The sequence below is a fragment of the Crocodylus siamensis genome, chromosome 1 (assembly GCF_052110815.1).
Source record: "Crocodylus siamensis isolate JL-2025a chromosome 1, ASM5211081v1, whole genome shotgun sequence".
NCBI classification, from domain to species: domain Eukaryota; kingdom Metazoa; phylum Chordata; order Crocodylia; family Crocodylidae; genus Crocodylus; species Crocodylus siamensis.
In genome coordinates, this window is record NC_143395.1 from 46,364,394 (window position 1) to 46,379,147 (window position 14,754).

Sequence of the window (14,754 nt, forward strand, 5' to 3'; positions counted from 1 at the left end):
AAGCATTGTGAAGGACCATTCAGAAGTTAAGATGCCCACCAAAATTCATCAGCACTCTTTGCATGCTTCATGCCAGCATGCTAGCAGCGGTTCTCAGTAACAGTTCTCTCACAGATGCCTTTGAGGTTAAGACAGAAGTTAAGCAAGGTTGTATCATCACTCTAACACTCTTCTTAGTATTTCTTACTGAAATGTTACATCTAACTACCAGCAAACCTTTAGTCAGGGTGGAGCTAAACTACCAAATGGATGGTAAAACTCTTCACTTTCAGCCAACTCCAATCCAAAGCCAAGACCACCTCAGCCATCAAGCTCCATTACACTGACGATACTATATTGTGTGCTCACCCAGAAGCAGACCTTCAAGCAATCGTTGACTTCTTTACTGAGGCATGCAAGAATATAGGACTGATGTTTAACATTCAGAAGACTAAGGTCCTCCATCAACAAGCTTTTTTAATGATCCCTGGTCATTCAGATTCACAGTAAGACTCTGGAGAGCACTGAATATTTCCCATACCTTGGAAGCCATCTCTTGCAGAAGGCTGACATCAACAAAGAAATCCAGTATCACCTCAAAGGTGCAAATGCAGCCTTCAGATGCCTGAGGAAATACAGGAAGAGTTTGCTGCAAGGATCTCAATACTTTGAAAACTTATGATGATGACAGGAGATGGAAAAATGGGAGTGGAACAAACAGCGTACCACAGACCAAAACCAGAACCCAGAGCCACCCACCCCACGTGGAAACAAGTGCTTGAGCTGCAACAGTCTGTCAAACCCAGATAGGCCTCATCAGTCATCTTCAGACACGCAGGTAAGACAATCAGGGAAGATAATTATCCTCAACGGCAAGGGATTGCTGATGATGATATTTCAAATGAGCATTTTTTCCACTGGCAGTATACTGGCGGAAGAACAGATTGGCCAATATGTTAGCATAGAACAGCATAAGAGAAACAGACAAGACTGCCTGTGGCAAAAATGCTTGCTAGCTAGGCAGAAAAAAGAGGTCTGAGACACAGAATACAGAGAAAGCATTAGCACATTCAGGAGGACTGGACTGGTATTTGGGCTGCATGGAAGGGATGAAGATTAAAAACTACACAATAGGTGAACTGTGAAGACTATTCTGACAGTGGAAAGCAGAAAAAAGTAGGAAAAGTTTTTCATGAGTGATACTGGGTTAGAGGAAGAAATGAGGAGGATGAAGATAACAAAGCCTGTTGGATAGTGACTTGGAAATTTCCAAGAATCTGAAGTTTAGCAGATCTGCGGCTTCTTAATCTGGAAATTATTTTCTTCATTCCTTAAACCTGTTGCAATTAACCTGGATGCTGGTTAGAAAGGGGCATTTTTAGATGCACAAGGTTAAAAGAAGTGATTTGAAACATTTTTAGAGATGAGGCATTCCTAAGTTTGTAAATGATTTTACAGAACCAAATTCTGCTTTTATGTACACCTATGCCATTTTGCTCACTACAGTTGAAGTCCATAGACATGTAGGAAAAAATAGGAAAGTTTCCTGTAATACTGCAATAATTTTGTACATTGCATATATGCTATATAATTCAAAAAAACAATATGTTTAAAGATCCTCTATAACCGATATCACGCTAAACAATATTCAGTATTGCATTATTCACAATATAAAAATTAACCACATATTATAAACAAATAAATAGGAAATGTATAAACGTATGCCTAGGATATATACCTATACCTTAGACTGTTCAGGTATATTCCATACCCAAAAAGACATTTAGATTTCATGAAATCTTTATATTCCTATGTCCACCATCTATACAGATTCAAAGCACTGTTTGGAAGAGTTACGCCTGCAAACTCCTGGTCTGCAGGCTGCAACAGTCTGTATTGTTTTTAAGAGAACTTACACTGGGACTATGCAGATACTGGATTAGGAAGCCATAACAATCTCCTCTTCCCCTCCACCAGGCATCATTCAGGAGAGAAAAAAAATCCCAGATGTGTATTGCATATTGTAGTCTTGTACACGGCACCTTACCTAAAGTACTATTTTCCAAACCATTTCATCCAAGCCTTTAGAAGTCTTTTTTTTTTTTTTTCCAAATATTCTCCAGACAAGCACCCTGGCTTGATAAAAAATACTCATGAACAACAGTCAAAAAATCCCTAGCATCTTGCAATCCTCCCAGCTTTCAATTTAATTAAAACAAACATAAATAAAACATAGGGCAGTATATTTACACAACAAAAGACATGCAAAAACTAAGGTTATTCTACACAGTGTTATTCCTTAGTAGCTGTTTCTGATAACTCTGTATGTAGGCACGCTTATTCCAGACTAAGAATGATTTTTCCACTTCAGTTTAACCCACTGTGCAAGTGAAATAACAATAATCCTTGAAGTTCACATCCTACCTTACTTCAAAATAAGGCTGTCTTCACTATGCACTGCTCTGAATGAGCTAGCTCACCAGAAGTAGCACAGCCACATAACCTAGATGCTACACCCAAGCTAATTACTTATGCTGGCTACCAGCTAGCTAGAGCTAGCATGGATACCACTATGTAGCATCAGACTAAGATTTCCTAACTTTCAAGTATACACAAGGTTTAAGAATATGTAAGGTTCAACAATATGCTCATTCACACGTGGATCAATTTTCATTATTGAAAGTAAGTATCTTTTCAAATGCAACAAACCACCACGGATTTCAAAAGAACCCATATGCAAGCAACAGACAAGATGATCAGGCCAAGATATTTAAAGGAAACTAAGTTAATGTACAGAAATAAGCTTGTGCCATCTTACAAACCACCTCTCAGTTTGGTGCATCAATAGTCATCCAGACATTCCTATCCACTCATCACGTGATTTCACAAAAACCCTTTTGGACGTGAACCAAGCACCTCCTACAGCATACCACAATACTGAAGAATTTTGAAAGAAAGCTTGGGCAGAAAATACTTTTCCAAAAAACATTTTGTCTCTGACCCAACAGTGCAACGATTGGGCTTCAACCTTCCACGGAGCATGTGAACAGCCCTTAATAGGATACTCACTCGACATGGCCACTATAGCCACCTGATGTACAAGTGGTACCTAAAAACCTCACCTGGATGCAACTGTGAAAACCCTGACCAAACCATGGAGCACATAATAACATTCTGCCCCAGATACAAGTTTGAGGGTGACATCCTGGAGTTACACTTGCTTTCCAGTAGGGCACTGGTCTGGTTGGGGAATTTAGAATTAAAACTGTTACAATACGTCTTGCTCCTAAAGCCATATGAAAGACAAATAAGTTTGGTCCTAAAATTGCATCTGAAAGTGCAAGGAAACAGAACACCAGCAAATTGAATATCTAGTTTTCAGTTGTTTCATATTCCATAAAGTTATTTGGTAATTACTTATTTTTGAAACCATGGTTATGTTCCATTTTTTTCAGAAAACTATGTTAACACATGACAGCATAATTAGTGTATTGGTGAGATTTGTACAACAGAAGTCATCCTTCATAGAGTAAACTAGCTTATGTAAAGGAACAGTAGAAACTTTATCAAATTAGTTCAGATATGTCCAAAACGCACTTTTCCTCATTACTCTTTACAGATAGGGACAGTAAATGGCATATTTTGCTTTTACCATCATTTTACAAGCACTCAGATTTGCTTTAAGCACCCCACAATACAGATGACAACAAAAACCAGCAACCTAAGCCAGCAAAGACCTAAACACAAGTAGCCCAGTTCATGCCAAATGGGGATGCTTGCTTGTATGAATGAATTTAGTTGGGCACATTAGAAGATCAGGATCTGAGAGGAAAAGAATAGACAAAGGGTGGGAGAAAACATCAAGCAACTGAACTTATGACAAATACATGCCTTGTCCATTTCTGGCAACTCTGTTAATTACAGTTTACTGCTCAATGATCTGTTTCTTAAAATATAGGTAAATATTTCATAACTGTCTCTTTTATTTTTCATACATATTTATGTATGAAATACATACATATATTTATTTGAATCTGAATATTTAAACATGGCTTTCTCCCTCCTCCTATATATTATACACATGCATATTTATGTATTTATGCATTTGTTTGTTTATTTATGCCCCTTCCTACTTCTGTTTAGGATTTGTAGTTAGAAAAGCAAATTTGACTTCCAAAGGCTTTTTTTAACAAGTAATTTATTTTTCAAGCCATAAATCCTAAGCAGTAGCAATTGATCATAAAGAAACTACATATTGCAATTTGATTATGTAATTTTCTGACAGCTTAAAATGCATACCCTAGAAAGAATCTATTGCTAACAATACTTCTAGTCATAAAAGATAAAAATAGGTAAAAATTAATAGCCATCTGAACTGCATCATCTACATCCAGGGCCATTCATCAAACTCCTATTCTGAGAAGCGATCTTATACTACATAATGTAAGCAGTGTACTGTATATAAACCAACCAACGGTGCAACAATTACAGTGCCACCTGATACAAACCAGTATTACCACAGCATTCATTGTTTTCAAAATGAAATGTTTTAGAAATGTTTTTCATCTTCAGAAAATGCTAAAATAACACTTTTACATGTTCAAAATCAGAATTTGACTCAAAAATCCTTATAAAACCTATAGGACATAACATGTTTTTGGCTTAATATTCAATAAAAACATGTTTGTAAAATAAAACAAGATCCTGTTATTAAAACTCTAAAGAAATGTATTAAGCTTTGCTTTTAATACTGATCAAAAATGGACTCTCTTCACAAACAGGAAATGAAAAGTCAAGCCAAACTAACTAATTGTGATTAATGTGATTTATCTGACCAGAACTTTCAAATACATATAAGAGATGTCCATGTGCTGCACAGCTTCTATGGACTCCTATGGTAATTGATCTGATCATACACGATAACAACCTTCCAAAGAAACCAGATGTGCCTAAAAAACATATTGCCAAGAAAAACTAGACTTACCTGAAAGTGCAAAATTATGGTCCATATTAACCCCAAAGTCAACTTGGGATTTCCATCTGTTATGTCATCATTTCGAATATTTACCAGTTTTACCTGCCATTGTGGAAAGGAAAATATACACAGAATTGAAATAAATTTGTACTGAAAACTGCTCCCCGCCTTGACTCAAAAATACATACTCTTTATGTTTTGACCGTACTCTATAACAAACATTTTGGCCAACATTTTTAAATGTACAAAGATACTGGGTTCTGGCAATTACTGACTAGCTGGGGATCCCCATGGTAATGTAATCACCCCCTCACGTAAAACCAACAAATCTGGTTCTTGTGCCAGCTGGTCCCCAACCTAGAACAAGGAATATATCAGAGTGTAGGGGGCTGCACCCAGTCCTAGGCAGCCCTTGGACCGAAGATACCGTAACCGGTTCGCTAATCATTTACATTCTCTGCATTCTGCTGCACCAGAGAGAGCCCAACTGAAAGTGACAATTTGGCCACTAAAACCAAGACAAGCCAATTTATTATACTCTTTTTTTATAAACAAAAGTATAATAATTATATTTAATACTACCTAATGCTTTAGACTTTCAAAGGGTTGCATACATATTAATTAACAAAATGAAAAGTTCATCTTTAAGATCAAATATCAATGGGTTAAAGGGCAGCTACATTTCCAACTCCAATAACCTTTTTTAGATTAAGTTACTAATAGTTATCAGCAGCCTATTATTTTCTTCATTATCCCACTTTGTTACCTGTATCATCTGTCTATTTAGTTGGAAATTAGACAATGGAATAAATATAAGACATGCATTTTATGTTTAAACTATTACAATTATTTGTTCACATTATTTAATATATACACTATACTGACATTTAACATGCAAGGGCATGTCCTCTTCTTAATCTGCATACATAATTATAATTACAGTCAGCCAATGCTTCACAGGGAAAAAGGAGAGAGCACATGTTAAAAAAATTAAAAAGAAAAAGTCTTATTTTCTCCTGCCACTGCATTACAGAAGCTGTTCAATTTTAACAAAACTGTGTACTAGTTAGGTATATATGGTCTTTCCAAAGTCAGTTCTCAAACCTGTTGATACTTTGGACCTTCTGACCCCCATCACAAAACAGTTCTTCTAATGGAAGATCACAGAGCCAGTCTTCTGTAAGACTTCGGTCTTCTCAGATCACAGTGTCTTCTAAAGTTTATTTATGAATGAGCACAAAATCTCCTCTTTCATAAATATCTCTGAGGTCTACCACAACCCTCAGGAAATTCCTTTTACTCCTGAAGTCTGTGGTAACTGCTTGTGTTTAAGTATTAACTAAATTCCTCCGCACTAGCTGGCAGAGGTATGAACCTTTATCCTTAAATGAGAGCAATACTAACTGCTCTGCCCCAGGTTCCAGGTGGCAATGTCAGGTGGCAGAGGGGCTGGCTAGAGCATGAGAGTACTGAAAGTGTAGAGCCATGTGGCTAAATGGCAGGCAGGAGTCTGGCCCCCTGTTGCTTGGACTGACTGGGCACAATTTATGCCCACAGTCAGTGTCTACCTGTGCAATTACCAGTGCAATTAATCACAGTTAATTATTCCTTCATATTAGGCCACAGTAAACTAATTAACACTCCTGGAAGATAATACCATCAGAGATAATACTTACAGTGGTGCTTATTTTACAGCAGTGCTAATTAGTTTACTGGAGCCTAATAGCACATGTAGATGGTGACACTTTACTCTGCAGCTAATTAGTCTATTCCACAGTATGAGTGTGGCCTCAGCGCACAAATGTTACTAGGCGATTAGTACCTGCATTACAATTCAAACACAATAAAAGGAGTGTATCTTATTTAAAAGAAATGCTACATCTGCTTATCTCTTTTGCTATTGTATTCCTCTTCCATTCTTCCAGCAACTGTTTAAAGCCTGGGCTGTTAACTGTTTAAAAGTTTATCAGTACTGATTCAAACAAAACCAAATGGGAAACAGTTTTCCCACCTCACAAATTTCATTTTTTGGTTTAACATGAAGATGTAAGCAATGCCATCCAAAGTTTTTCACAAAAAGAGGCAGTATCTCCAACAAGAATCATGTATAGCCAGGTAATTATGGCACTCACATGGGATGTGGGACCCAAGAAATTAAATCCCTATTCTGCTGTTCCTTGACATCCCATGAAAGATTATACAGGTTATTTGAGGGTGGGGAGTAGGTCCAAGCTAAATTCTCTATTCTTCCTGATTGAGACCAGAGACATTAGTCTGGGCGCCTTATACTTTTGGTAAGTAATTACTGGCTTCTCCTGGGTGGGTCTGGGAAATTGTGTGGGGTTTTTTGTTGCACTTTTTTAACTGTTTAAACACTTAAATATTCACTAGAATGAGGATTTGAACCTGACTGCCTACTTCCCACACAAGTGCCCTGACTTCACGGCTATGTGGCCAGTCTCCCATATTCCCTGGCCCCATTCGTATTTTGTATGTATACAAGATGAAAGAGTTTCACCCCAGACAGGTGCCTGGTGGTGAGGACATTCCTATGAACAGGTTCAAGTTTCTGCTATGAACCAGGCAGAGAAGGAATTTAAATACAGATTTCCTCAGTTCTACCTAGAATTGGATCCTGCATCTTCTACATTCCAGGTGAATGCCTGGAAGAGAGTCTTACTCACTCCAATTAAAACTGCCAAGGCCAAAGATTATTTTCCCCCCAAAAAAGTGTCACTGAAATTAGTGCCTTCCCACAAGGAGTCTTGATTTCAAGCTAAAGGCACCGTAAGTGATTACTAGGCAGCTCCAACAAATGATATGTCCTTTGTATATCACGCTGAGAGTATTGTCACCATCTCAGAGATCATGTTGGGGTATTCCTCAGGAAAGGTATTATTGCAAGAGGGCTGGTGTTTTCCGGAATGGTCCTTTAAGACCTGAGGCAGCTGCATACGAGTCAACGTGCAACACCACGTTACTCTAACTTTGCTAGGAGTGGGATGTCTCCTGCACCCTGAAGAATAACAGGAGTGAAAAGATGGTGTAAATTTACCTTTGCCACACATACATCACCATCACTAGATCACCACCACGATCAGTTCAGACACCACAATGCCATCATATTTTTTACCATTTTTAGAATACAAAGTTTAAAAATGTAAACGATGAAGCTGTTCTTTTTCCCAGTGAGCTCTGTCTATCTGTCTGTTAATTCTGTGAGTGCAATTCTCTTGTAAATTTTATTTGTTAAAAGTAGTATCATACCTGGCGTTTTTTCAAATAGTCAAGTGCAATCTGTACATTCTGTAGTCTGTGAAAACGCATCCGACCTTTCTCTCGGGGCTAAAAATGGAAAAGGAAAATTGTGAGACTTTTAGGTGACAAGACTACTAGACTACTACTAGATAAAGAGTCCAATTTGAAATGTTCAAGGTTCTACTGTTTTCATAACCGCTGCAAAAGTTTACGTGAAAACTAATGTCCTAGGGGAAGCTGTGCTTTAAATTTACATAAAGCCTATTTTATTGCATCTGAATAGCTCAACTGGAGAAGAAAAAAGTCAAAGGCCCCAATCCTGTAACCTAATCCAAGCAGTCCCGTGTCCCTTCAGAGATCTACTGCAGTCTGGAGGCTTACATCAGGATTCAGGGGTCTAACCAGAGTGGATAATCAAGGCCACAGAGTGGTACTGCATCAAAACAAAAGGTCTAGATCATATTAGGCAAGCCAAACTACATGTAATAATCAGGTGCATCTTCAAGATGACTTGTTAACAACTCCTGCAATAATGTGATAGGAAACTTACCTTAATATAGGTATATTTTATTATAATTATATAATTGTTCATATATATATGAATGAGAAAGATGTAATATAAATAAATGCTTTCTTTTAAATAGAATTTGTATTATATAGTCTTAATACATAACCTTAGATTTCTTACATAAACTGATCTACTGTATAGAAATGTATAAAAAAGTGAGGCATGAAGAAAGCTAATAAATTACCCTCATCTCAAAGCAAAAACAAATTAGCAAGAAGAAATTGTAAATTATTGTGCATGGTGTGTTAATGGAAAAATGGCAAAACTGCATGCAGTTAGTGTAAAATCACCAGGAGGAAGAATTACACAGAAAAAGAATATTTTATCTAGCTGTCAGAGAGCATATATTGGAAAGTAACTATACTTATGTAATCATAGTATCCAACTATTTCTGGCTTTCTTCCTTATTTCAGATTTTTCACAAACTTTTACAGCAATAAGCAGGAGCACACTTACAATCCCTCCTACCAATCAGCCATGAATATGATTATTTCCTCAGACAACCTCTGTGAAATACACAGGCAGTCAGAATTTTCTGTAATTGAATTTTTTCCCTACAAAATATATTTGCCAGGAGGAAACATGAGGAAATGCAGCTGGAAAAGAAGCATCAACTAAAACACAAAAATGGAACTTTAAGTCACTATATGAAATCCCTGATTTGTTTAAACAACTGAAAGTTTAGGGTCAGTTACTGAGTCCTTACTGCAGAATAACTTCTATAGGTAGAATTAAAGAGTGGTTAAAATTGGGGCTTTAACTTCCTAAAACAAGTAGAGGTTGTCAAAAAGTAACAGTATAAAGTCTCAGAGGGGAAATATTTTTACATACAGGTAAAATGCAAATGTTTTGAGGCACATTCTATCTGGAATGCATGCAGGTTCTACTGGAATCACCACTACACAACACAGATGTGGATCCAAGAACAGAATTTGGTCCTGTGATAAAGCTGTTGATGGAAGCTCCACAAAAACATAGAACAGCTACTTGGGACCAATCAGTATCCAACATTTTGCAATTTATAAGTAAATATTTCCCATCTGGACAACGAGGATAGTAAAAGATTCAGCATCTACTGCCATCAGGTTAGCTCTATAAACTGTCAAAATATTTACAGGCTGAAACACCACATATTTCTGACATCTATCACGAAACACTATCTACATTAGCTATCTACTTTGAAAAGAGTAACTATATGCCATTTATGTGATGAGGAACTATAGAAGTACTGCATCTCCATATTTAATCCTAGCCCTGTTGAAATCTTAACAGAATTTGTGGTATTGAGTTTAGTGAAGCCAGAATTTCACCCCATGCTTTATACTGCTTACATACTTTCCAGGTTACACACTGATGGCAAATAAAAAGAAATCTTAATGTAATGAAATTACTGCATTTCTGTATTTATTATAAAATAATACAACTTCACTCAATCTGAGCCATAAGGCTGAGAAGTAAAGTTACCTACACATCATATTTGCCTAACAGTTGTGGAAAGCATAGTGATAGCAAATAAACAGAAATCGTAAAGTGTTGCATTTAGCACTTAGCAAATGAATCGAATGGAAAATGTCTGTCATAGCTCAAGGTTGTCAATTTCCCAGAATATGTATATCCTAGCTCATCACCATGAATTCCTTCATTCTTTCTATTGCACTACTGGAGAACACCAAGCCAAAAGATTACTTTAAAGTTAACAGACAGCACACTTCAAATACTAAGTTAGTATGGTTATGGGGGTCGGCACCTACCCCCTTATCCTCATCCTCCACATCCTCATGCTGTTCATACGCGCATGCTTCTGTTGAACTCACCAACCGTAAGGTCTTCAAAAAATCTCGCTCTCTTGGCTAATGAATACAACAGACAGAAAACAGGACAGCAAAGACACAAGACAGACCACAAATGAAGAAAAGAGCATGAACAGAAGAACATAATGAAAAGAACAAATACCAAGCAAGGGAAGTAATGCTCACAAAGAAAGGAAATGACACCTGAGGAGCATGTTAGACAGTTTCAGGTAGGGACATTTTCCCCTTGCCATTTGTTAATTTATTTTCCTTAATGTGAAGGAACATCAAGCATTCACATTTAGTAAAGAAAATCCATAAAGAAAAAGTAAAAGAGAGAAAGAACTAGTGCAGTACCTTATTAAAAATCATGATCACAGAAGAAAAACATTTTATATTCCCACACTAAGTCATGGTGTTCTTGAATTTTATTACCAGAAACACAGCGTATGCCTTTGGCACTAACAGTGATAGAGTATGGGATAAATCAAAGACATTCTTAACAACCAACCTCCAAAGAGTTACAAACAGCAAAAACGGGTATACAGTGGCCTGAAATCATTTTCTGTGATTACAGGTCTTACCAGGGTATCTCCAGAAAGGACTTCTAGAAGGGAGATCAAGTTATGTCCATCCCTCAGGTCTTCATATAGGTCATTCACATGCTTGCGAACCTGCAGAAGTAAACAGACATAGGAAGATGAATTTTCTCTCTCCAAAGGCTTCAAAATAATTGTTAACACTGCTTTTTGTAATGTGCATCCTCTGACATATGCCAACATGCCACTTATAATTTGTTCAGACACTGTAGCATGAGAAATACAAAACATTATTACCTACAATGTAAATCAAAATCAACTTGTGGCATTTATTTGGGGGGGGGGTGTATTTTATTCATAATGAAAAGAAGGTAAATGTGAAGGAGAGTAGGTAAGAAAAAACAAAAGTTATAAGCCAGATGCAATTCCTGCCAACTTTACAGACACCAAATATTTATGAATGCTGACCTCAAAAGGGATACTTTAAGGAAAACACAGTTCAGACCCATATCAGAATTAATGGTAGGGAAAAGTATAAATAGACAACATCCTGGCCCAGAAAGTAAATATGATGGTGGAGCTTTCAGCCAGGACTTCATTTTGGGTCACCATTGTTCCCAGTAAATCACCAGGGAATGGCTCCTCAGCTTCAAAAGAGCTAGGCTGTTGTCCTTTGTTAGGAGCTAAATTCTACTGCCAATCAGGAGAGGTGATCTCCTTTTCGTCAGCACATTTGTACGTGTGAAAGGTGCACCAGGATTCAATCCAAACCTTCTTCTGCCTACAACAAAGCAACCACCTCTGTAGACATGGCCTGTGGGAGAGTCTTCTAGATCCACACCATTAAAATAAAAAACGTGCTCTAATTCTGCGGCTAGTGCAAAGTACTGTGTATGTTCTTTAGTTCGAGTTATCACACTCATCACAAGATTCCACAACCTAAAGTTATATGTAAATAATCTGAGAATATCATTTTAACTGAGAATAATATCAAACATATTCCTGTTTATGCTGAAGACTAGTCAGAACAAGTAATCTATCCACAATGAAGTATCCCTTACAGCAGTGGTCTCCACCCTTTTTAAGTAGGAGATCACCTTTGGCATTTAAAAGCAATCCAAGATCTACTGTGCACAGCTGCCACCCCCCCACCCAGCAGGTAAGTCTGTGGGGGGAAAAGCGGGGGGCAGATCAAGGCAGAGGGAGAAAAAATTATTTGGGGGCTCACCTCCCCAGCAGGTACGTCCCACCTGGCCAGGGCCCCACGCAACTTAACCCCTGCTCCTGCCTCTGCAGCGCTGTTCCTCACCACAGGGGCCTCGATCTAGCCCCCGGCCCTTCCCTCCCCTACAGACTGACCTGCTGGACTGGGGCACATGCGTGCATGCATATGGGCACTTACCGCCCCCCAGCCTCAAATCGACTCCAAGAGGCTCCAGGATCTACTGGTGAATCGAGATCCATTGGTTGATGACCACTTTCTTATAGTATTTTCCAAAACAATGGTATATCACACATCCACAGCAAAGATAATTGAATTCTAGTTAGGGATGCAATATAACAACCTCAAAAAGGAGGCTGAATCCAAAAGAAATACTATGGTAATACCAAAATATTATGGATGAAAAAAAGAATACACCATATCCCCATGGTATATTTAAGAGAAACAGGAAAAACCAAAATGACATACTTTGATACTAGGGCTGTGCGAAATGGCTATGTTTCGATTCAGTTTCATATTCAGCCGTTTCAGAGGACAGTGATTCATTTTGGTGTTTCAGATCACTGTCCTGTTTCGTTTGGACAAATCTGTTCCAGAGATTCGGCCCCACCAAATCTCCTCTGAATCTGTTTCGAACGGACTGCAAGTTTAGCACAGCCCTACTGCCCAGCCAGGTGGGGCCTGGGGCCAGGAGCTGCCAGGCCCCAGTGGGGAACAGGACAGAGCTGTGAGTAGCTCATCTGGGGGAGGGGGGTGGTCACTGCCCTCTGTACAGGCGAGAAGACCCCCATGAGGATCTCTGATCCATGTCTTGCTGGGTCACGGGGCAGGGAAGCAGTGCAGAGTGGCAAGCAAGCCTGCTGGTCCCTGCTGCATGACCTGGCTCGGCAGAGAGCAGAGATCTGTGCTGGGGATCTCCTCGCCGCCACTGCCTGTCCCATGCAGCCCTGAATCTCTGCTCCCTGTGGAGCCAGGTCATGCAGCAGGGATCAGCACTGCCCTGCCGTGTGACCTGGCTCCACAGAGAGCAGAGATCCATGCAGGAGGTCTCCATACCACTGCTGCCCGCCCCATGCAGCCCCACGTTACCAGGGCAGCACAGCGTGGGCAGCAACAGCGAGAAGGCAGCGAGAACTGTTTCTTTGTAAAGAAACAGTTATCATGTTGCTTTTTGAGTATGATCTTGGTATGCCAGTTAGTACAACTCAAATGAATGGGGCAGTTCACACTTTGGGTACATAGTCTACATTTCTTAGCAAACTGTGCGGAGAAGTGGGCATGCTAGAAGGGAGAGACAAGCTGCAATTGGATCTGGACAGATTACAGGGGTGGGCGGATGAGAATAGAATGGGATTCAATACTGACAAGTGCAGGTACTGCACCTAGGGAGAAAGAACCAACAGCATACCTACAGGTTGGGGAACTCCCTTCTCATCAGCACAGAGGCAGAAAAGGATCTTGGAGTCATTACAGACTCCAAGATGAACACGGGCCGCAAATGTGGGGATGCAGTCAGGAAGTCTAACTGCATCTTGTCATGCATCCACAGATGCATCACAAACAGGTCCAAGGAGGTGATCCTCCCCATCTATATGACATTGGTTAGGCTACTGTTGGAGTACTGCATCCAGTTCTGGGTGCCACACTTCAGGAGGGACGTGGACAACATGGAGAGGGTCCAGAGGGCCACTCGCATGATCAGAGGGCAACAGGACAAGCCCTACGAGGAGAGGTTACAGGACCTGAACCTGTTCAGCCTCCACAAGAGGAGGCTGAGAGAGGATCTGGTGGCCGTCTATAAACTGGCAAAGGGAGACCAGCAGGCAATGGGAGAGTCCCTGTTCCCCCGAGCACTACTGGGACTAACAAGGAATAACGGCCATAAGTTGACAGAGAGTAGATTCAGATTAGACATCAGGAGGCGCTACTTCACAGTCAGGGCGGCTAGGATCTGGAACCAACTTCCAAGAGAAGTGGTGCTCGGTCCTACCCTGGGAGTCTTCAAAAGGAAGCTGGATGAACACCTTGCTGGGGTTGTTTGACCCCAGTACTCTTTCCTGCCATGGCAGGGGGTTGGACTTGATGATCTGCTCAGGTCCCTTCCAACCCTACCAACTATGAAACTTAAATTTTTTAATCATTCACATCAGCTTCCCCGTTTGAAGGAGTTGGGGGTTTTTTTCAGAATTATGCACTGCATATTTTATACTAGCATATAAACAAAATTAAAAAATGCCAAAACTAGGGTTTGAAGATAGTCTTTCACTTTATAAAAAACTGCATTTCAAGTTCAAGCATTAATATTTTCATTTTCTGACCAAGAAAAAACAACCAAGCCTACCAGCCAGTGAGCTCATTTATTGAGATATCAGGATGCAGCCCCACTCACTTTCAGTCTTCAAATGAACAATACTGTTGTGCCT

The 14,754-nt window shown here is 39.4% G+C and overlaps 1 protein-coding gene across 21 annotated transcripts in view; it reads right to left on the reverse strand.

Moving 5' to 3' along the window:
• The window catches only part of DST (dystonin), a 486,590-nt gene that overhangs the window by 280,471 nt on the left and 191,365 nt on the right, over window positions 1-14,754 (reverse strand). For 11 of the 21 annotated variants that reach the window (XM_090034292.1, XM_090034349.1, XM_090034342.1 and 8 more), the window contains 3 exons: window positions 11,155-11,244; window positions 8,222-8,299; window positions 4,964-5,056 (listed from right to left, as the gene is read on the reverse strand). In XM_090034292.1, coding sequence (XP_089890418.1) covers window positions 4,964-5,056; window positions 8,222-8,299; window positions 11,155-11,244 — 261 coding nt within the window. Of the gene's footprint in view, window positions 1-4,963; window positions 5,057-8,221; window positions 8,300-10,594; window positions 10,631-11,154; window positions 11,245-14,754 lie in introns of all 21 variants that reach the window. The other 10 variants (XM_090034317.1, XM_090034235.1, XM_090034309.1 and 7 more) reach the window with 1 other exon arrangement.